The 22,474-nt window shown below is 35.2% G+C and overlaps 1 protein-coding gene across 14 annotated transcripts in view; it reads left to right on the plus strand.

Annotated features, from left to right (window-relative positions):
* Positions 1-22,474, plus strand: part of ppp4r4 (protein phosphatase 4, regulatory subunit 4) — a 68,758-nt gene that overhangs the window by 34,481 nt on the left and 11,803 nt on the right. For 8 of the 14 annotated variants that reach the window (XM_087298254.1, XM_087298259.1, XM_087298257.1 and 5 more), the window contains 11 exons: positions 326-399; positions 13,310-13,412; positions 13,503-13,650; positions 13,960-14,033; positions 14,142-14,248; positions 14,931-15,038; positions 15,507-15,628; positions 16,468-16,590; positions 16,669-16,832; positions 19,693-19,812; positions 19,939-20,016. In XM_087298254.1, the coding sequence (XP_087154380.1) occupies positions 326-399; positions 13,310-13,412; positions 13,503-13,650; positions 13,960-14,033; positions 14,142-14,248; positions 14,931-15,038; positions 15,507-15,628; positions 16,468-16,590; positions 16,669-16,832; positions 19,693-19,812; positions 19,939-20,016 (1,221 nt within the window). Of the gene's footprint in view, positions 1-325; positions 455-13,242; positions 13,413-13,502; positions 13,651-13,959; positions 14,034-14,141; positions 14,512-14,662; positions 15,039-15,506; positions 15,629-16,467; positions 16,591-16,668; positions 16,833-19,692; positions 19,813-19,938; positions 20,017-22,474 lie in introns of all 14 variants that reach the window. The other 6 variants (XM_087298262.1, XM_087298266.1, XM_087298265.1 and 3 more) reach the window with 3 other exon arrangements.

Raw genomic sequence — 22,474 nt, forward strand, 5'->3', positions numbered from 1 at the left:
GAGAGACCTGAAGTATCAGACTAGGCACCCACACATGGCTCCAGTCCCCCACACTATATCTTCCCACGCAGTCCCTCATGCCTCGCATCCTGCCTCCCTGCAGCCTCCTCACATATTTGGCTGAGTCATCTGTAATGGAATCTTGCCCAATTACTGGCCATTCTTTATTTAAGACACACTACTTTTGCACATTTTTCGTCTTTGCTATAGAAACACTCAACATTTTATGATAATGTCTTTGGATTCCTTCTTTATTGAAGTGCTGTGTTTTGTCAAGTGCCAATAGCAAGGCCTGGATTCATCCTCTTATTTCCACCATTTGCAGACTGCAGAAGAGATTGACAAGCTCACTGTGGATGAAGATCTCAATGACATAGAGCGAGCAGTCTACCTTCTCAGGTAAAATATGACCCATTTGTGGCATGGGCAATACCACAGGCCTTTTCTAAGGATTGTTAGTTATGTAAGGTTTGTTAGTTATTAAATTGTAAGTTCATTGCATGGTGATCTCGATTGTGGCAGATCATTTTATCCATATTCTGACGAACACATGACCAAAAATAGTATGGCCTTGAATAGCACATAATATTGAAAAAACGTTGAAGTCACCATCTCATTGGTTAAACTCTACAGGATTCTTTAACTGTCCATCTGAAAACATCATCATCATTATCAGCAAAGTCATCATTACATCAAATCCCCTCACAATGAAGAAAGCTGTTGTAAACAAATATGTAGCTTACGCTACATGCTTTTAAAATGTGGTTTCACAATTTGGTGTGTTATTGTTGGTTCATCGGTTACATTTTTATGATGCTGAAAAAAAACCCTTGAATAGCTAACTTGGTTTTTTAAATGTTAGTCAGGCATCCTCTGGGTGGCCATTAGTCCAGCTACATATATATGTTCTGTGCATTAGTTGTTAATTTCATGGAGGCAGATGTACTGTACATAAGACACACATTAACATCTAAATATATATAAAAGCCTTTAATAAATTGTCACTTTATTTTTATTCTCTACTCAAGACTTTATCTTTTTTTTTACAAATTACACATCATTTTTATTGCAACTTTGACTTTATTTAGAATTGCAAATAAGACTATAAGACTAAATAAGACTGAAATTAATATTCACAACTTAGATTTTATTATTAATTAATTTATTATTTCAACTCTGACTTTATTTGAAATTCCTTTTTTTTTTAAACCATCAAAAACCCATCAAAAACTTATTTTTATCACAAGTCACTTTCATCAGGGATACAATGGAATTCACATGGCTAAATTGAAGACAATTTTAACTTTGCCTTCATGCAAAACACATAATCTGCAAATTTATAATGGGATAACTGGATCTGGATATCACCAGTGGCATTTTGGAGAGCATTTGTACATGGGATCACATTTGTGACTTTATGGTGACAATTTTTAGCTGTTTATTGTTTCCCCATCTATCTTAAAAAAAAATGTATATTCAACCAAAAACATCACTATTTTTACTTTTTTACTTTTATGCTAAACAGATGCATTATATATATATATATATATATATATATATATATATATATATATATATATATATATATATATATATATATATATATATATATATGTATGTATGTATTTTAAAAAGTTGACAAAGAGAAACCTCTCAAGCCAAATCATCTTATTTTCTGGTGGTACAGTAGATGATTGATTCTTCTAAGATTGACTTTTCTCTTTCTAGCCAAAAACTGCACATATCCTGCTTTATTAGTCATATCTTTGTATCCTAGCTTGTCTTAACCATTTATTCTTAGTTCTCTTTCTTTTATCTGACATTTTGTTGGAAACTGTTTACCTGTGCCAGCATTGTTGGCTGTTGTTTTGCCAAATGTGTATCCGGAGTAAGCTGACCGCACAACAACTTCTTGGTGCTTGCTGACTAGCATAGTACATTGAGCTCAGTGGTTCAGGGCAGGCTGTGTCATCGCCGCTGTACTAGTCTTATGAATAATGAATCTTTGAATGGCCTCTCATTGAGATCTAGGCAAACCTAGTTAACTGCATACTCATCTTGAAGGACTTTGGGGAGCAGCAACTCTTACATTTCCTTGTTACTGTTGCTCAGATGGAGGCTTAGTAGTGCTTAATAGTGTTGTCTGATCATTAAAGTTGAATGGATATGGTGCTGATTACTGGGCACACCAAGTTAAATTTTGATCAGATTTCCCCAGAATCTGTGGTTTGTCTAATCTTACAGCATAATGCAGTTTATGGTTTCGTAGTTGTACGGTAACTATTTTAGGTTAGAAAACTCTTGTTAGTATACACTTGGTCAAATAATGTCTTGTGAAACTCTAGTTTTTTAAAGAAATTTAAAAATATTTAAAGCTGTTTACAAAATACTAAGGAATTGTTAAATTATGAGAAGGGCTTTTAGTTATTTTTAGATGTCACAGACCCCCAAAATGATCATCCTCATGCAAGTGACCTATATCTTACAATCTAAACTGTCACAATAATCAGTATATCAATAGGCCTGTCTTGATAGTCAGATAGTATTGACTTATCGTGCAATATGTAAAAGTGAGTATGGTTAATTTTGGAAGTGTGATATATTGTCTATTTTATATAAAGCAATTTAAGATGATGATGATTAGGCTACATAATATAACAAGCTTAGTTTTTTTAAGTTTAGCTTGCTGCACTCTGCTTTCTGTGGAAGTCAGGGCTTATGGAGCATCTCCACGCACGCTGCATGCACACACACACACAGACAGAGTGCAAGAATAAGCGGATAGTGGAGTTGAAGAAGGCAAGATGCAAACCCACTGATTCGTGTTTAGGAACTAGAGTCAGTTAGGATAAACATGTCGCAATGGACTTGGTTTCAAAGTCACTGTCTTCTTGTGGTGTGGTAACATTTTGACTTCAAGCCGAATGAAAAAGGAAAACCTGTTAACATGAGCGAGTCAATATTTAGAATTCGTTTCAGAACAGTGGCAATGAAAAAAGGCTACACAATTATACAACTAACCTTAAATCACACCTAAAACATAATCACCCTATCCATTTTTTTAAATAATATTTTTTAATTGTAATATAAACGTGACAATGTGAAATGGCACACACTCACAGAAAGGGACCATTATTTAGCTATATAGATGTAGCCGTTAATCCAGCATTTAAATAAAAAATGCAACAAACCTTTAACAAACAGCCCTGTCTTGGAATCTGACTATTAAAAAAATTGCACCTGAGATGCTTTAAAATTGTACTTTTGAGCAACTATATATTATTACTTATTTGATCTAAGATATTTTTTCATGTTTTAATTTCAAACGTCTAAATATTCTTAAAATAAAATGTTCTTTAAAACAGTGTACCTTAATTATTACACTCTATGTACAGTGAATTGGACGCTGACAACAGGGAGTTGCGGATCCAAATGCAGGGTTTATTAGCATAGCTAACAGTCATGTAATAACAGTCAAGACAAATGCAAAAAGATGTATACTAATAAACCCGCCAGTCCTACACCACCCAACCCGTTCCGGGCTGGTATCAATCCGGTGACCTTCGATTGCGCTACCAAGGAGGCTAAAGACCCTGGCCTCTAGCATCTGTCACTAGAGCACCTTTAGAGGTCAGAGGAGTGAGGTTTACCTGCACAGCACACACTAGCTGGCCTCTGTTACATACGGGCAATCCAGAGTCGTAGTCAAATAAACAGGCAAATTGACAAAAAGGCTGGCGGCAGACAAACAAAACAAAGCAAGGTTCAAAAACACAGAAGGCAAGGAAAATGCGTCTCAGTGTCACGCACAGTTAAACAAGACTCAGCAACTTCTGTGTGTTTGTGTGCTGTATAAATAGTCCAGTAATCAGTCCATTAGCAGCTTCAGTTGTGTGAGTCTAATCAGTGGAGACTTGGAGCAGGTGTGTATGTGTTGCATGACTGGATATTGTAGTCCATATACAGGCATATTTGTAGTTCTATGAGATCTGCAAGTTTTATCAACGATTTGTAAGAATTAGATCGCTGGTGGTTGTGACAATTATGATGTTTTTTTTATTAGTCATATAAGTTATAAAGTGGCAATGATATAGTTTATTGCAATTAATGTGGGTGCAATATATCGCCCAGCAAAAATATATATTGTGACAGATTGACTTATCAAGCAATGCTTGAAGATGACAATCCTTTCTGCCATTGCAATATATATTTACAAGCTCATAAATAACACTCTACCTCACTGATGTCAAAGTTTATAATTGGGCATTTACCTTATAGGACATTTAATGGTATATATAAAAGGAGATTTTTTACCTTTTTAACACCTTTAACAAATAAATGATCGAAATAACCTTAAAAATGCTAAGTATTTTAAAGTGTTTATGGTTATTTGCAGTATTATGCTGTTTTAAAATCATATAATCAGTGCCATAAAATATTTACAATACCTACTTACAAGGCCTGCTAAAAGGTAAATATAAGTTTATTGTGTAAAATCAAATTTTTTTTGCTGATATCAACAAAGCAGTTATGTTATTTTAGTCTTATCTTTATTTTAATAATTGCATTATTTATTTATTTTTTTACATTTATTTTTATGTTTATTTGAGCTTATTGTCCAATCATTTGCATGGACCTCCTACCACTTTTTACCACAGTTTGAATAGCAAAATTAGCATTTATGCCAAAAATGTAACATACGAATATTACATCTGTTACCCTGTTTATGAATATGGAAAGTGCATAAAACAATAGCAAGCCTTAAAATATGCTTGAAATGTATGTCATGTTGTTTTTGGAATTATATTTATATTAATATTTTTGCACATTTATATGTTTGGAAGATAATTTTCCAAAGCAACTACTTTCTATCAGTTCTTGCATTCGAAGGGAATCAATACCTTGACCTTGCTGTTTTTTTTACTGTTTGAGCTACACAAATGTTCATTTAAAATACTGTTATAGAGACATGCATCAAAAAGTGTAGTTGTAGCACCATTGTTCTGACATGTGGCTTTATAGAGTTAGCTTCTGCCTCTGTGTAGTTCTTATTCCACAATCTTTGATACCTGTGTCTATATTAGTTGCTTAGTTTTAGAACAACGGCAGTTGAACTGTTAGGTGTCTAGACTCTGTATGCCTCTGTGCTATGTATAGAAGCAAATGACTGGAGTCTAGACCAAACACTCTTTCTTATTATGCTTTTGACCCAAAACGCAAACACTCTTTCGGAAGAGCTGATTTTGTCCCTCTTTAACCTATAAAACTCTATATTGCTCCTTGCCTGTGCTAATTAAGCGACAGAGTTGGTCCACAGCCCGACTCCCTCGGGTGGCAAACTAGTTCTGAGAACAATTTAATTGCCCCTGTTCGCAGTAATTTGGCACGTAAAAGCAGGCTGCCAGAGCATCTCGAAGATGACAGGAAAGAGAGCGCTTGTTAAGAAAAGGATGAATGGTTGAAAGAGGATGGTGTTTCTGATGCGCAGACACCTCATAGATTATGGTTACACATAGATGGTGCTATATTTGAAAGATCCTTTTTAGGATTTTGCACACTTCAAAATATTAATTTTAATAAAATTTAATATTTCAGTGGTTGCTATTTAAAGGGATAGTTCAGTCAAAAATGAAAATTTTACTTTCTGTTTACTCACATTCAATTGAGTTAAAACTTAAAGAAGATATTTTGAAGAAAGCTGAAAACCTGTAACTACAGAAGAGAGAAACCCATAAAGATTTGAATCAAGTAAATGTAAATAATAACAGAATTAAAATTTTTGGGTGAACTATACCTTTAGGTCATACATATGTCAAATTGTGTTTTAAGTAAAATGCTTAAAACCAATTTGATGTCAAGTAACTTCGGGAATGTCCAGTTTTTTTTACATGGGGCCTAATGTTAATATCATACCATGCAAAATAATATTTATATAAATTCCATTTAAATTTTATGTTAATCAGTTTTAGTTTTTAACAATCTTAAGATTATTATTTTAATCTTCTTTCTTATTTAATTAAATTGTTTATGAATTATTTATCATTTAATAGAACTTTTCAGCAATCATGGACCGTACATGGACCCCCTAGTATTTTCCTGTTTGTGAAGTATTTTCCACATGAAAACTTGTTTTAGGAGACAATTTAAGACAAAATATTACTTAGAACTAAATCAGCAACTGCATCCACAGAGTTATTATAACTATAATAATAGCCACAGCCACATCACCCTGCACCCCAAGACCGGTTACTCACTGAAGCTAAGTAGGGCTGAGCCTGGTCAATACCTGGATAAGAGACCACATGGGAAAAGTAGGTTGATGTTGGAAGAGGTGTTAGTAAGGCTCAACCTGCAGTCTGTGTGAGTCCCGTTGTCCTGTGGCTGCCATCGCATCGTCCAAGTGGATGTTACACTGGTGGGGGATTGGAGAGACCTCCCTGATGATTGTCAAGCACTTTGGGTGTATGGTCAAACATGGTAAATGCGCTATATAAATACACGCATTACACATTACAATCGGCAGTTCTGGCATATGCTGCTTTTAAAAGCTAAAGCTCTTGTTAAAACTCAAGTTGGGTGGATTCTTATTGGCTGCTTATGTTTTTATCATTTGTTAACTTGACAAACATCATTCTACGAGGTGTGCCCATCATCACTATAATTCTCTCTGTGACATTATTGTTGCTTGCGGTTTAAATTATTTGCTATGTTTTTATATGTTACCAGAGATGTAGTGGATGTTTAGGTGCTAGTGGTTAACAGCTTTTAGGTTCAGTGACCTTAGGTGAGGCTTAAAGAGAGGTTTTGTTTTTCATTCTGGAGTGCTGATGTCAGGAGCTGCATTGAATACGTCACTCTGCTCTTGCTGAGAGTCATACTGATGAGACTGCAGGGTCATGCTTTTTGTTTATGAAATGAGTGTTATAGGGTGTTGGACACTTCTAGGGTTTGGTTAGCATGACCCCCTCCCACCCTCCTTGTAACTACACCATACATTAGAGAAATATGATGATAAAAATTAGTTCCTATATTGACGTTCATTAAAAATAGCTAAATCATCTAGATAATGTTTGCTTTCAACATATGTATTGGCCAGATTTCTTTAATAGTAGTAAATGTTTTCCTTGTGATTATTTTCTATTTTTTCTACTGTGCATTTATTGGTTACTTCGCTGTATAGGTTCGCTTGAATTGTAGAATAAATGTTGAGCACAACCGAACAGAAAGTGTCCATTTGGAAATTTTGGGAATGAAATGTTTGTTCTCAGACAGACTGCACAGCCTGTGCTCTTCAGTTTTTTCCCCGGCATCATCATTGTTGGGGTTGGAGCGATTAGTGTGACTGCCAAATGTAAACTAATTGCTAAGTGGGCTTTGTTTAGGTTTCATTACAGTCCTGCTGGCTCAACAATTAACTGCAGACTCATTTCTTTTGGAGAGGGAGAAATCAAACAGTGTGTCACTTTTTGCCACTGCATGTCTTCTCTGTCTCTCTTTTTCTTCTAACTTTTTTTTGAAACATAGATAGAGCACTTTTAGAGCACTTTTAGAGACAGATTTACAAAAGAAGGCAAATTAGATAGAAAGCACAATATAACATTGCTGATGGTACAAGTCCAAGGTTTTTGTGATCCACCCTATGAATGGGCACATACAGTATGAACATCAAGGTTTGGTTCTTCATACATTGCTTAATTTAAGATGATTTGACAGATTCTGTATCTTTTAATCATGATAACTGATCTCTGGCTAATTTGGCTCTTTAAACTCTTATACTACTGTATACTATTATAATACTGTATCTGGATGAATTGATATGAGATTTTATTGAAGGGAAGATCTATCAGCTACACGGCTGTTTGTACTAGAGCTCCACAATACATTTAATTATTTATTATTATCGTGATAATAGTTTATGCAATGTTCATATCCTAGAGAGATAAATTAAATAAATCCACTATTTTTTTTAGGAATGCACTGAAACAAGAGAAAAATGACAACAGACAATTAGAGTCAAGATTTCTGCCCAGGTATACACTCATTTATAGTGTCAAAATTTCATACTTTCATATTTGATAGTATTTACGTTTCCTAATCCTGTGGCGTAAGGCTTAACTGGCTATTTAAATACATTTTGCACCTAAAAAGCTTTTTGATGTTTGAGAAGATTTTGCATCTTCTGCCCTGCATCAAATCACCTGAATATTTGAGAATATTGATAGGAGGACATAGCTATGTTCTTTATTATTATCATAGAAATTATACTAAAGCTGGGGCATTACCTTTTTTAAAGTTTAAGTTTGGATCTAAAATGTCAATTTTGGTGTCTTAAAAGTATATATTTGCACCTGAAGTGTACATTTTCATTAATAAAAAAGTACTATTGTATATTAGTACTAAAAGGTACCTCGTGACTTTTTTGTTTGTTTATTTCAGTGTAGATTGTATAACAGTCTTAAAGGTCCAGTGAAGTGCTTAGAAATGTGCATTTTTAAATTTGATTTGATGTTTGACGTAAACTCAACCAAAAAATGTAGAGAGGGTGGGACATAGAGTAGAAAATATAAAATAAGGTAATGTAAAAAAAAGATTTTCATCGATTCAGGCTGAAGTGGCAAACTTTACATGTTTATATATTTTTTATCTATAATTTTGTCTAGCTGATTGATATCCTTAAAACTAACAGACTAAAATCAACATAAAACTAACAGAAACTAACAAAAATATTCACAGTACTTTTAAATTGTTTGGTTGTTTGGTTTTTACAAATAATTTCACAATATAGTTCTTCCTTTATTTTAATACAGTACTCTTGTAGGAAATTATAATCAGTTTGTACATTCTGTCAGTATCACCTTTGCTTGAAATGACTCAATCTAATCCTGTTTTAAAATAAACCTGCTCCCAAGCAGGTTTCAGCTTATAGACCTGTTGCTTTGACAACAACTCATGGATGAGTTTTGAAGAACTGAACTATCCTGGATCATGCCAAATAATAAATAATCAAATCCAGCTAAATAATCCATGTACTAAGAACAGACCCCTTGAGTGTGTGATCTACCAACAACTCAGACACAAAGTTGATTTGAATGGCATTTTGGTTGGCATGATATTTGGGCGTTAAAAATGCTGCAATAATAGTCAATTAAATACCACAACTTAGTAAATTAAATTGTGTTTAAACATGTAAATGCTCTCCTTCCATACATTTTGTATCTGAAAAGAAAACCATAGTTGCCAAAAGAAATCCTTTCTCTGTTTCCTTTTCCTACAGAAGTTTCTAGACACAAGGTAAAGTGTTTCCAAAATAGGCCTTTCTAAACATATGATGTAATGTAAACTCCCATAGGAAAGGAAGATTACAAGATCGCTCAATTTCTCTTTGGCAATACAATTAAATGTAGAGCAAATGGAGATGATTTTCTTTAGTTTTGGTATGCTTTGCTTTTCATATTTTCTCATGAGAAATATACCAGTCTAATAAGAAATATATCATTTGTCTCCTCTGGAGAATTTGATATGGTTTGCCAGTCTGTGATCAATAGTCCAGAATTTAAGCATTGGATTATTTCTAAATCAAATTCCTCCAGCCAATGGTGATTTATTTTAATGTATTGTACTCCATTTTTTTAGCTCCATTGTGTATCTTAATGGTTATCTCATTCATTTTTTATTTCTCTTTTTTTCTGTCTTTAAGTATGAAAAAGCTAATTCTAAAAGGATCAAAATGTTCTGGGCTGAGGCCACTGTGCATCGTTCACTCACCAGGGAAATCTAATTACAAATGCGAGCGTAGCTCTTTTTACTTTCTGACCACTTTCCAGCTAGAACCTGGCCGGTGCAAACAGAGACTCGAGGCTTACGGCAGTGGGATTGTGTTTCCATACCCTTCAGCACCTGGTCTTTAGCTGATTATGTCTTTCGCCTTTTATACATACCAGCTGCTCTTTTCTCCGCACGGTGCCTCTGTCATTAAGGTGCCGCACATTATTGACCATATTCAGGAAGTGCACAAAGCATGACTGCTTTACTCTCTTCTTAGACAAACTTGGCATTAGGTCAGACTGTTTCTTGGTTATTAAATAACTCTCTGCTAACAAAGGACACAGGAGGACAACCTATCCCTGAAAAAGTAATGAATACCTGTTTATAGTTCATTATTTAGAACAACAGCACGCATGAGAGACTGATAGACATGAGAGTATTTGGAGAGAGGAGAACGTCTGGGAGGTTGAGCTGCTCTGAGCTTGCTTGAATGGTAGAAACAGCTACAGCACAATGGTTCTATAAATATTCAAAGCATGTAGGCGTTTCCTTCACCTTCATGGCAACTTCACTTGCACATTTCATCCAAAATAAAATAGCTAAGCTGTTGTAAAATTTGAAGTTGCACAAAAAAATGAATGGTCTCTGTGTTCCTAATTGATCAAGTGGGCTGGACTATATACTGGAATGTATTGGTGCAAACTTGAATTGAATTTATTGAATGGCATAGCCCCTTGAGATGAACTTGCAGTTTGAATGAGCTGGTCATGTAATTTCATGATCATTATTTAGAATAAAACTACTCATTTAATTTCCCGTGTCATTGTACATTATTATAGTCAAATGGACCATTCATTCTTAGGTCTAAACCAATATGTCCTCCAACCCATATACAGTGCTCAGCATATATAAGTACACCCCAATGACCCCTCACAAGTCTTTTAAATTCATATTTTTACTAGGGAGTTATACAATATTATATTTGTGCAGATACATTAGATTAATCAGTACTGAAGCCAAATCTGGAGCTTATCTAACAAAATAACTTATGATAACGGTCCAAAAACTAGTACACCCAAATGTGTTCACACAATCACCAGCGATCTAATCCTTACAGATCACTGGTAAACTCACAGATTGCATAGAACTACAAAACCACAGGTATATGGACTACAAGGTCCAGTCATGCACCGCACACTCACACCTGTTCCAGTTTTCCATTGATTAGACTCACACAGCTGAATCTGCTCATGGACTGATTACACTCACATATATATATAGCTGACTTTGTCAACCTCATTGCTGAGTCTTGTTATATTGATTGTGAAGATTACGATGCATTTTCTTTGCATTTCGTGTTTGTACCTTGCTTTGTTTTGTTTGTTTGTTGCTTGATGCTTGCTTTTTGACCATCCACCCGTAAGACCATAAATCTGGATTGCCTGTATACGTTTGCTCCTGTGTTGACTGTTGCTTGCCTGACTGTTCTCCTAATTAACCCTGTATTTGAATTTGCACTCCCTTTGTCAGCGTCCGGATCACATTACATGTATATGTTATAGAAAAATATTAAATACTAATTTTTAAAAGAGGAAAAATAAAGAGAAGCAAAAAAATTAAAACATTTAGTTTATTTTAATTTAGGTTGTAATTTATTTGCAATATTTTGCTTGATTTTAATTGTGTTATCTTTTAATTTCTTAATATGTTTGCTGGCTAAAATATTTTTTAAATAAATATGTCTGTTTAATAAATCTGTTGTGTTTAAATGGACCAAAATACATCGTCTATATTCACTGAGAAATGGATTAAAATATTCATTTTCAAAATGTGGTGTACTCAATCATGCTGAGTGTTATGATGTAATGGCAAAACATCTTGAGTTCAATTTATAGAGAAAACATTCATTGGTTACAGGGTTGGGCAATATGGCAAAAATGCAATCTCCATAATAAATTTTCATATCAAACGATAAGTTGTTATCACGATTTTATCACAATTTGATACAATATATTGGTTAAATATGTGGCTCTCATCTAAAACAGTTAAACAATTTAGTGCACCTTTAATTTTTTTAACAAGACTTCATAGCTCTTTGTATTGGTTGGTTATTGTTTGTAAATGTACTGTAGACTAGACAGTACAAGTCAGTGCTCATATAGTTGAGGTGATGAAAGAAGCATATGTCTCCTAGAGACAAGATAATGCACATAGAAGGATAAATCATACATTTTATCTTTCAGTGCTGCATAAGTGCTGGGCACAGCTGTAGTTCACTGGCATTTAAAACATTTAATGTACATGGAGTGCATTTAGCAGAAACTCTTGTGTGCAATGTGCTTGGGATTCACGTAAGATCATTGTTATCAACAGATGGCCAGCATGCAACTCAAGAGCGTCATCTGCTACAGAAGGAAAGAAATACTTCCTGTACAAATGCAAAAGCAAGTGTTAATTAGAACAAAGAACACTACAGTATATACACACAGTGCAACTTACAAACAATAAAGTATTGTTAAAATGTTGTTTTAACACAGCGTCTAAAGATTTAGGTTAATTTGCTGTTATTTAAATCAATCGGATGTTCTCTTATTCCCATATTTACAGAAATAGCAAGGAAACTGCACCTGAAACAAATTGGTTATCATATTTACCCGCTGTTTTAATGGGGAAAATATCCTGTAGATTTGGTAGTTTTGAAAAAAAAATATTTTGAATAATTTGTGTGAACAAGGAGATGCACACATTTAAATGATGGGGGAAATACATGATCATGAGTAATGAGTAACATTTCTCTGCATTTGAAATATAAAGCATTTGAAAACAGTTTTCGGTAGCATTTGGTACATATTCCTTAAAAACAAAATAAACTGATCTAGAAGACATACTGTTTTTCAAATTTGCTCCAAGGAACGTTTTTATAAATGTCTTAATATTTTTTTCCCTAAAATTTATGTCAAAACTGATTTGGATCCTGCTGAATCAAAAAGGAAATCAGACAAGACTGCTTAGATACAACAAGCTGAGTATCAATTCTGTGGAAACTCACATCTAAACAATGAATGCCTGCAGCAAAATGTATTCAGTATGTTTTAAATGAGCTATATCATACTAGCAGTGTGATATGGCTGTATATCGGCACTGGTTGGAGGCATGCGTCGGTGTCCCACCAGTGACGATATACAGCAATATTGCACTGCCACAAGTGTAATATTGCATTTATACAACAGTCCGACAGCATACTCATGTGTATGTGTGTGTGTGTGTGTGTGTGTGTGTGTGTGTGTGTGTGTGTGTGTGTGTGTGTGTGTGTGTGTGTGTGTGTGTGTGTGTGTGTGCGCGTGCGTGTGTGTGTGTGCGCGCGCGCGCGCGTGTGCGCGTGTGTGCGTGCGTGCGTGCGTGTGTGTGTGTGTGTGTGTGTGTGTGTGTAAAGTACAGCAGGCATTTTAATTTATTATAATTTTTGTTGTGATACAGCAAGTAGCCTCATATCGTTATTATTCACTAGTATTCATATCATCAGCCATATTTCTGTGTTGTTCAGTTCTGGTGAGGATATCCAGCGGGCCAGTGTGATCATCAACCTGCCAATCCTGGTGCGTCAGAACCCAGCAGAGACCTTCCGCAGGGTGGTGCCAAAAGTCAGGGTAGGGTAAATAATGGATCATTCATCGCTTCTTTTTATGAGATCTTTTTGAGTTTTATGTTCATACAGAGCTCCTCTTCTACCCCAACAGGAAGTGCTCCATGTAGCTGGAGCAGATATGCAGCTTGCCGCAGCAGGATCTTTCCTCACCGTTCTACAAGACGACATTGTCCTCATCCAGACACACACCCACTCAATTTTGCAGATAGTTCTTCTAAATCTTGACCACAGGGACACAGGTTGAAACTCTTTGAGAAAATATGTAGAAAATTTTGAAGTGAATTGGAGTAATTGTGGACCTTAACATCCTCTTGGAATTATTGCTTGACTTAACGAGTCTTTAATATTTAGCAGTCTTGTGATTGATAGGCAATTTAACACAATACTGTTAAAAATACAGGGTCAGTACAGCTTTGTACTAATAAAGACATGAGACTCAAACAATATTTATATTTTTGACCCCAATTTATTTACCAGCAGAGTGAAATATATGTATTTCTTCATGTCAAGGACACAACTACAGTAGCTATTTATTTTATTTTCATTAGTGGTCAGCAGTGCTTGGTTGGAGACATTGCTATCAGCAATCGATGCTTTACCCAAGGAAACTATTAGACAAGAGGTAAGGACAGCTCTATTATTTCTCCCGCCTTTCATTTTTAATACCCAAAGATTCTAACTGTTGAATGTGAATTGACATTCAGTTTGCTTTGGTTGACTGTTTGCACAGATTCTGAGTCCTCTGTTATCAAAGCATCAGCTCTCTCAGTCTATTCCGGCACGTCTGGCCAGCTGTCGCATCTTAGGAAAGGTTGTTGGCAAGTTCGAGTCATCGATGTGAGTATATCAGTGGACCAGAATGATTATGTTGTACTATTCCTAATTCCTATAATACGTACTTTTTAAAGTAATATTTACAGTTAATAACATTTAAATAACATAATTTACAGTACAGTTTTAATTTACAATTTTGTTTTTCCTACTAAATATCTGCTTTTGTGATTAACTAAATGAGGCTCATAAAAGTTTGGAACCAGTTGAGGGTGAGTAAATAGTGACTAAATGACATTTTTTTTGTAAACTATACCTTTAGTTTAGGGGTGGGCAAACTCAGTACTGGAGGGCCGGTGTCCTGCAGAGTTTAGCTTCAACTCTAATCAAACACACCTGGTTATAGATTTCTAGTGATCTTGAAGACACTGATTAGCTTGTTCAGGTGTGTTTGATTAGTGTTGGAGCTAAACTGTGCAGGACACCGGCCCTCCAGGACTGAGTTTGCCCACCCCTGCTTTAGATGCTTACACTTAAAGGCATAGTTCACCCAAAAATGTAATTTGCTCCCTATTTATATTTACAAATTGTACCTAGTTACAAATATGCAACAAAATAACAAATAAAATCAATTCAGGAAGGGGTAAATATATACTTTTTTTTACAGCATTGTTCAAAGCTCCAAAACAACAAATAAATTTTGTTGCTTATTTGCTGACTTAAAAGTTCTACAACATGTACTCTGCAGAGTGAAGAAGGACCTTTTGCCACTGATCAGGTCGTTGTGTCAGGACGTAGAGTACGAGGTGCGCGCCTGCATGTGCCGCCAGCTGGAGAACATCACCAGGGGAATTGGGTAAAGAGATAAAGCACAGAGACATTACAAAGAACATTTTGTTTTCTGAATATCTAATGCTGCCAAGAATACATGGCATAATCTTCTACGGAAGACTCCTGAACTTTTCTATACAAGAAAAGTCGTTCTAATTCTACACAGCAAAACATGTTTTGTTATGTACAGTATATAAAGTATAATATTTTGGACAGATTTGCTATTCTGTATTATTAACTTAGTATTGTTTTTGCTACTTCCTTGAAATATGAGTCATTTTGTTTAATATTTGACATATTGGCTTATTTTTTGACATAATTGTTTAGGAATGCATGTTTTTAGCTGCGTGATACTAAAACTTAATTGCTTCTTTTATTACAATTAAAGTCCTTATGGGTTGTTTAAATAGAAATAATGTGTGCAGCAAACATGCATGTGTTTGTTTTCAACAGAGAGCACAGATTTATTTGAATATACTTATCTGTATCCTAGGCTGGACCACACGAAGGGTGAAGTGCTCCCAGAACTGGTTGAACTGGCTCAAGATGAAGCCAGTACTGTAAGATTGGCAGCTTTCGACACAATAATCAACCTCTTAGAGATGTTTGATAGTGGTAAGCCAAAAATGTAATTAATCTCATAATTTACTTATCTTTGAGCCATCCTAGGTGTATATAGTGTATGCAGGGGTACTCAAAGGTGTGCCTGGAGATGTTGCTTGGTCCTCACACTGTTCATGACACAGCTACATGCATGTTGAGATATAACTGGCTGATTTTGCATTATTTTGAAATATATTTTGCGTGTATGTACTCTACGTATAGGGTATATATTTGTTATATCTTTTCAAGAGTTCACACTTAGATGATGATTGATAATAAAGCTTGTTTGGCATGCTGTCCCGGGAGAGAGCCCAGAGCTTATAAGATCTTCGAGCCCTGGGCTCCCTCCCGTTGCAGGGCGAGAGGGGAGTTTGAGCTCAGGTAGATCTCGATGACTCCTCCCTTGCTTATTGTATTCAAGTGTCGGATATGAATGGCTGAGAAGAGGTGTACTCAGAGCCTGGGTTGGGATATTTATTATGTTTTATTTACGAATTTGAACAACATTTCAGAAAACTTGGAAAACAATTCAGTTGTCATTATACAGTAATGTGATTGTCTAACTGCAGAAGTATGGTAATATCTTAATTTTTTGTTCACTTAAAAAAAAACTTACTTTAAATATGTACCAGTTTACCCCATGATGTTACACCTCAAGTTTTAATCGCATAATTTCTGCCCTTGAACCCAAGCTTTGTATCATATTACCAGACACAGGTCCACTCTGTATTTCCAAAGCTTTATATTGCGTGTTGGGATATCAGATTCAGATACTGGCAAGTGGCTCTTTTGTGAAAAGATGGTGTCTCACACTCTTTCCGTCAACCTCTCACCCTCCCTTCTTTTCACAGATGACAGGACTTGTGTCATATTTCCCTTGGTGAAGGCATTCTGTGAAAAATGCTTTAAAGGGGATGAGGCGGTTCTGGCCTCCCTGTCCTTTCAGTATGGAAAGCTTTGTCATGGACTTTCAGGTGAGGCTCTGTCTGAAATGTTCTACAATGCCAGCCACTGAGCCGTGTCATGAATCTTTCTACCTTTTGTTTGAACAGAGTCTTTTACTGACGAGCAGCACCTCTGGTTTCTGGAGTTTTATAAGAAGCTGTGCTGTCTGGGTCTGCAGCATGAAAACGGGCATTGCGAAAGCCAGCCTTACCCGCTGGAACTGGAGAACAAATACGCCCTAGTGCGCAGGAACTGTGCCTACAACTTTCCTGTGAGTTTTTTGCCTTGCATCCATATGCAAAGCCCCTTGAAGGGTGTAAATGCTATTGCACAGTGCTTTCAAAACTGTTCAGAATGCAAATTTAGTCATGTACACGGTGTACGTGTAGTGCACATTGTTTTGGAGAGAAGAAAAGCAGACACTGGGCAAGGTTAAACCTTTCTAGTGTGCATGTGTTACATGCTTGTGTTAAGGGTGCTATCAAATGGAGGCTGTGGCTTTTAATGCATTTTATTTGCATTTAAGGCAGATTTCAGTCAAATTTAATCCATAGTTTGACCTGCTAACCTTTGCTTTGGCTTGGCTTTGTCCATCCTGTAAAATGAATGTTGGCATCTTCTAAATGACTAGACAAAATATTAACATATTTTAAATAATGATGTAGCTGTTTGTAAGGGTTTTAAAGATCAAAATCACAGTCAAATTTTACTTACTATTTACTCACCCTCAAGCGATTCCAAACCTTTTTTAAACCTGTTAAACACAAAAGATGATATATTTGAAGAAAACTGAAAACCTGTAACCATAAACTTCCATGGTAGTAAAAACAAGTTCTATGAAAGTTGATAGTTTCAGGTTTCCTGCTATCTTTGAAATATCTTCTTCAGTGCTTAATTTGTAAAGGAATAATTCCCGGAACAAAACCAGGAAATAAAAGTTACTGTGACCGACAAACACCAAACAATATCAGTTTTTCCGGAACATTACGCCATTAAACGGTGATATCGCAAAAAACATAATCACATTTCTGAACTGTCTTTAAATATATGTGCCATAAAACGTTATTGTTCAGTCATGGTTATTCAAATCATGTAGCTACAAACATAAAACGTATGAACAATCTCTTTTCACTATTGTGAAGTGAAAAATAAAACTTAAATGACTCAGTATAATTTTCAAGAAGAGGAAACAGTTTGCCCTTCTGTCATGTTTTCTGGCTGACTTGAGATCGCTTTGCTTGTCTCCCGCTATTCTGATCCATTCTCGGAGTTTCATCTTCTCGAGATATCTTTTGATCAGGCTCATTATCAGTTACTCATGTTTTTAAATATGAAAAATAAGCATGCCTCTTTGCCATTTTGAAAATACAAATATTATTTTGGTAGGCCTCCTTGCCATTATTTATTTTCGCTGCTCACTGCACGCAAAACAGTAATCACCAACCAATGAAAGTGATTGTAAACATAAGAAAGTCGATCGGCTGAAAATATTGTCGCGCACACACAATCCACACAGCCTTTGCTTGCACTCATTCTCTCTTTCTCACACACACACACACACACACACACACACATACATGCAAGCGCACGCTTAGGTATTCACCACGGACAAGTTAATGCTGGATCCATTAAAATAAAAACCGGAACACGAAACACAAATATCAGACATTTTCCAGAAAAGGGTTTGGCAATTTCCGGCTCAAATTAAGCACTGATCTTCTTTTGTGTTTAACAAAAGAATAAATAAATGTTTGAAATGAGTAAATGATGACAGAATTTACATATTTGGGATTTCAACTATCCCTTTAAAAGAACATTAAGTGAATTTTGCAATGTTGATATTTGAAAGCACCAAAATAAAAACACACCAGTAACCCAACATGACTTTACACTTTTTGATATAATTACTAGACATGCCCCTTACTGCTGATTGGCTGCTGGTGTGTTGTAAGGCTTGAGTCTACAAAAATGTCTTTCAAATAATGCTTAGCGCACCTTATAATAGTGCACAACAAATAATGTTATTACCTGCTAAAAGATTCCAAACTTTCATTTCCATATTTGACCTACTGATTGATGCGTCACAAATTTGTATATTTCCAGCCCATGGTCCTCGTTGGCTGCCTGTAATGTCTATTTTGACCCATCCTTAAACACTAATATAAATGCATTTAACTTGTCATTGTGTTTATAAGCTCAATAGAAATGTGTTCAATTAAGTAATTGACTGATTGATCTGTTGCACATTTTACATTCTAAATGAATTCATACTTTTGGAAAAGTCTTAATGAATGCTTCCGTTTAAATATTGTTTTATAAAATAAAGTTTTAGGATTTCTGTATTTATGTTTTTTAAATTTTTTGATTGTTTCAGTTATTAGAAAGCCTTTTGATATTTTCAGGCACAGTTCTCTATTTTTAACGTCTGTAATTGGAGAAAAAGTCTTTTAGAATAGGTCAGCGTCTCATTTGAGGAAATAGGACCTCTGACTGCTCTATCATCAACGTCTGAAGTGCTCCTTTGTTGTTAGTGAAGTTATTTATAGCTGCAGTCACTCTGAATAACTCTGCAAAGTCTGAGATGAAGGTGGCTGAAAGTTGCATCTGTGAAACCATTCTCACTTTTAATGTCTTAAAGTAGATTCATATCAAGTCCAGTTTACAAAAAAATGAAGAATCTGATGTACACTACAGAGTTTGGAAACATTAATGGTTTAAAGACAGTACACGGCAAAATTTAAATGTACTCACTATTTATTCGCATATAGGATGAGTAAATGATGACAGAATTTTCATTTTTGGGTGAACTATCACTTTGATGTTAGTATGTTCACTAAGACTGCATTTATCTGATCACATTATAATAAAAACATTAATAATGTGAAATAACTTCTATATTTAGAAAAGCTGTTTTCAATATCAATATATTTTAATGTGTATTTATTATTTTTTTGTTTATTCGTTGTTTATTCTTTGTAAAAATGCAAGAGTCTTTATTGACACTTTCAATCAGTTAAATGCACCCTTGCATAATAAAAGTATTCATTTCTTTTCTTTCTTGAACTGTTTATATAGCTGTATGAATGCTATCTTACAGTATGTGTACATTTCCTCTCTGTGTTCATTTGCAGGCCATAGTGTTATTTGCAGATCCCAACCACTTCCTATCTGAATTATATCGTACCTTCTCAAGTCTCTGCCATGATCCTGAGATTTCAGTAAGAAGGACAGCAGCTGGTGGTTTCCATGAGGTATGAACTTTCGCAATTAAACATATGTTGTCATAGTACACAATGACATTCATAATTTGACATGTACGGCAGTGATGGCTCTGTTCAGAATTCATAATAGCATCTTTTCTAATCTGTCTGCATTAGGTGGTCAAATTACTGGGCCCAAATGTGCATTACATACACAAAGAACTAATCACTTTGCTGCAGGATGATTCATTAGAGGTGAGACCTGAAAAAAGGTTTGTTTGTTTTTGTGTGTGTGTGTGTGTGTGTGTGTGTGTGTGTTTATTAAAAGAGCTTTCAGCTTCAGTCAGCACAGTCATTTCCTTGGCTCACTATTCTGTGCAAAACGTTGCAACTTTGTTCTCAGACAGATTTCGTTTTTTTCTCAGACCTTTTTCTCATTCAGAGTGTTCTTCTTCTGACTGCTGAGTTCAGATCAACAAATAACCGTCTGACCATTCAAAACCTCCGCCTTGCAAGGCCAATTGTGCTTATGTAACCTCTGAATTTAGATGCCCATTAGTTGGACTAAAGTTTTTATCAGTGAGTGAAGGAGAATAAAGATTTATTTGGTTGCGTCTTTGTAAAATATAAGAAGGTGAAGTGTGTTATTTTTCGTCACTAGCAGAAGCTATTCTTAATGTCCTTTTTTTCTCTCTTTAAAGCTAATGGTAAAATAATAATAAATCAAATATAAAATATTCATTCATTTTCTTTTCTGCATAGTCCCACACATACACTACGGACAATTTAGCTCACACAATTCACCTATAGCGCATGTCTTTGGACTGTGGGGGAAACCGGAGCACCCGGAGGAAACACTCATGAACACGGGGCGAGATAATTGTTCTACCCACTGCGCCACTGTGACGCCCTCAAATATGAAATATACTATATGAAATTACTGAATTATATAACTAAATTCCTTGAAAGAGACCCTATTATGGGTTTTAATCTGAAAATGCACCGTTTAAAACGATTGATTCTTTAACAAAAGACTATTCAACTTAGAGTTGAATAAATTAATCGTGTTAGGTTGGGATCTTTTGCCTAAACATGTCAATGTCGATATGGTACATCACCAAATATGTAGTGCTAGATCCGGTAAAACGTGAACGTGCCTTTCCCTTCAGACACTAGTGGAGCGCAGGGGATCACAGGAGTGTTCATGACATGAAGATGGCGATCACTAACAGATGAAGATTCAGCTTCAAGAAATAAAGGGTTAAAGTTCACTTTCACAACAACACCACAGTATAGCCAGACTGTAATTTTTCTTATTTTTCATACAATAACCTACCCTACAGTATAGGATTCCCAGCAGCAGAGACTATTAAGTATATGGGACTTTGACAGGCACTTTGTCAGTAACTGTAACAGTTAATATGGACCAGTTTTTTTTTCTTCCGGATCATAACATGTAGGTGTAATTAAAATTGTTACCTTTTCTTGCAGTGTGCAAAATATGTATTTAATTGTGTGTTGTAACTTGTAATCGCTTTGTGTGGCTTTAATCACTTTCTTTTAGAGATTAGTGCTTGTACTGTTTCTGTCAGGTTAAATCTTTATGGAACTATTTACATATTGCGTCCAAAATCACGTTAAAAATGCTAAACGTGCTTTTTCCTTTTCTGATTTAAGTGCGTTTTTATCGCCACCATCAGCTGTTTATACACACGTGTGACACGGTCAATTTTCAAAATAGTTCAACTTTTGCCACTGTGTAGATTAATACTGAATGTGTGTCGTTGTTATTATTTGTGGTTAGCATTAAGAGTAGAGTAATATGCTAGTGTGTAACTGCATTGCTTTATTGCACTCCTGCATTGGGCTCACACATATGCTCTGCACTCTGAGTACTTCATAAATGTACTGGACATTTCTCTCTTGCGCTGAACCCAGTCCACTAATCACAATAGACAGGGTCATCAGACCAATCACAGCAGATTAGCCTTACGCTAAGGAGGGGTTTGGGAACAAATGTATCGCTGAACGAATCATATGGGAGTCGTTGGGATAGTTAGGTAAAAATAAATGCATATTATTATATATAGTATTTTTTATTGGAGATTCCCAAAACCAAAAGTACCTTTTATATGCAAAATAGAAGCTCTTTAAATTTATTTTTAAAAAGTATTTATTTTCATAGTTCATCAGTTTGGGTTTAGAATGTTTTTTATCTAAAATAAAAAGAAAAGAAAGCTCAATGTTGTATTTATGTGTTCCAATATTGGAAAAATAATATTTCTATGAAATATAAATGTTTTCTGTTTAAATAATTTTTTAAAAATAATTTATTTCTGTGATGGTACAGATAAATTTCACATACTCCTTCAGAAAGTATTCCAGTATGCTGATTTGGTGTTAAAAATATGTCTTAAAATTATGAATATTAAAAATAGTGCTGTTTCTCAGTACTGGGTTGTGACTAGAATGGCATCCGATGCATAAAACATTTGCCGCAATAGTTAGCGGTTCTTTCCGCTATGGCAACCCCTGATAAATAAGAGACTAAGCTGAAGGAAAATGAATGAATGAAATAAGTGCTGTACCAAAGCTGACGTATCAGATTTGGTACCAGCTTTCAATACCGAAAAAGTTGCATGGATCCCCTTTAACATCAAACTACCAAATATTCATTGCCAGACATACAATTTGTGTGTGTGTGTATGAGGCT

This window comes from Danio rerio, chromosome 20, assembly GCF_052040795.2.
Source record: "Danio rerio strain M-AB ecotype USA chromosome 20, GRCz13ab, whole genome shotgun sequence".
NCBI lineage: Eukaryota > Metazoa > Chordata > Actinopteri > Cypriniformes > Danionidae > Danio > Danio rerio.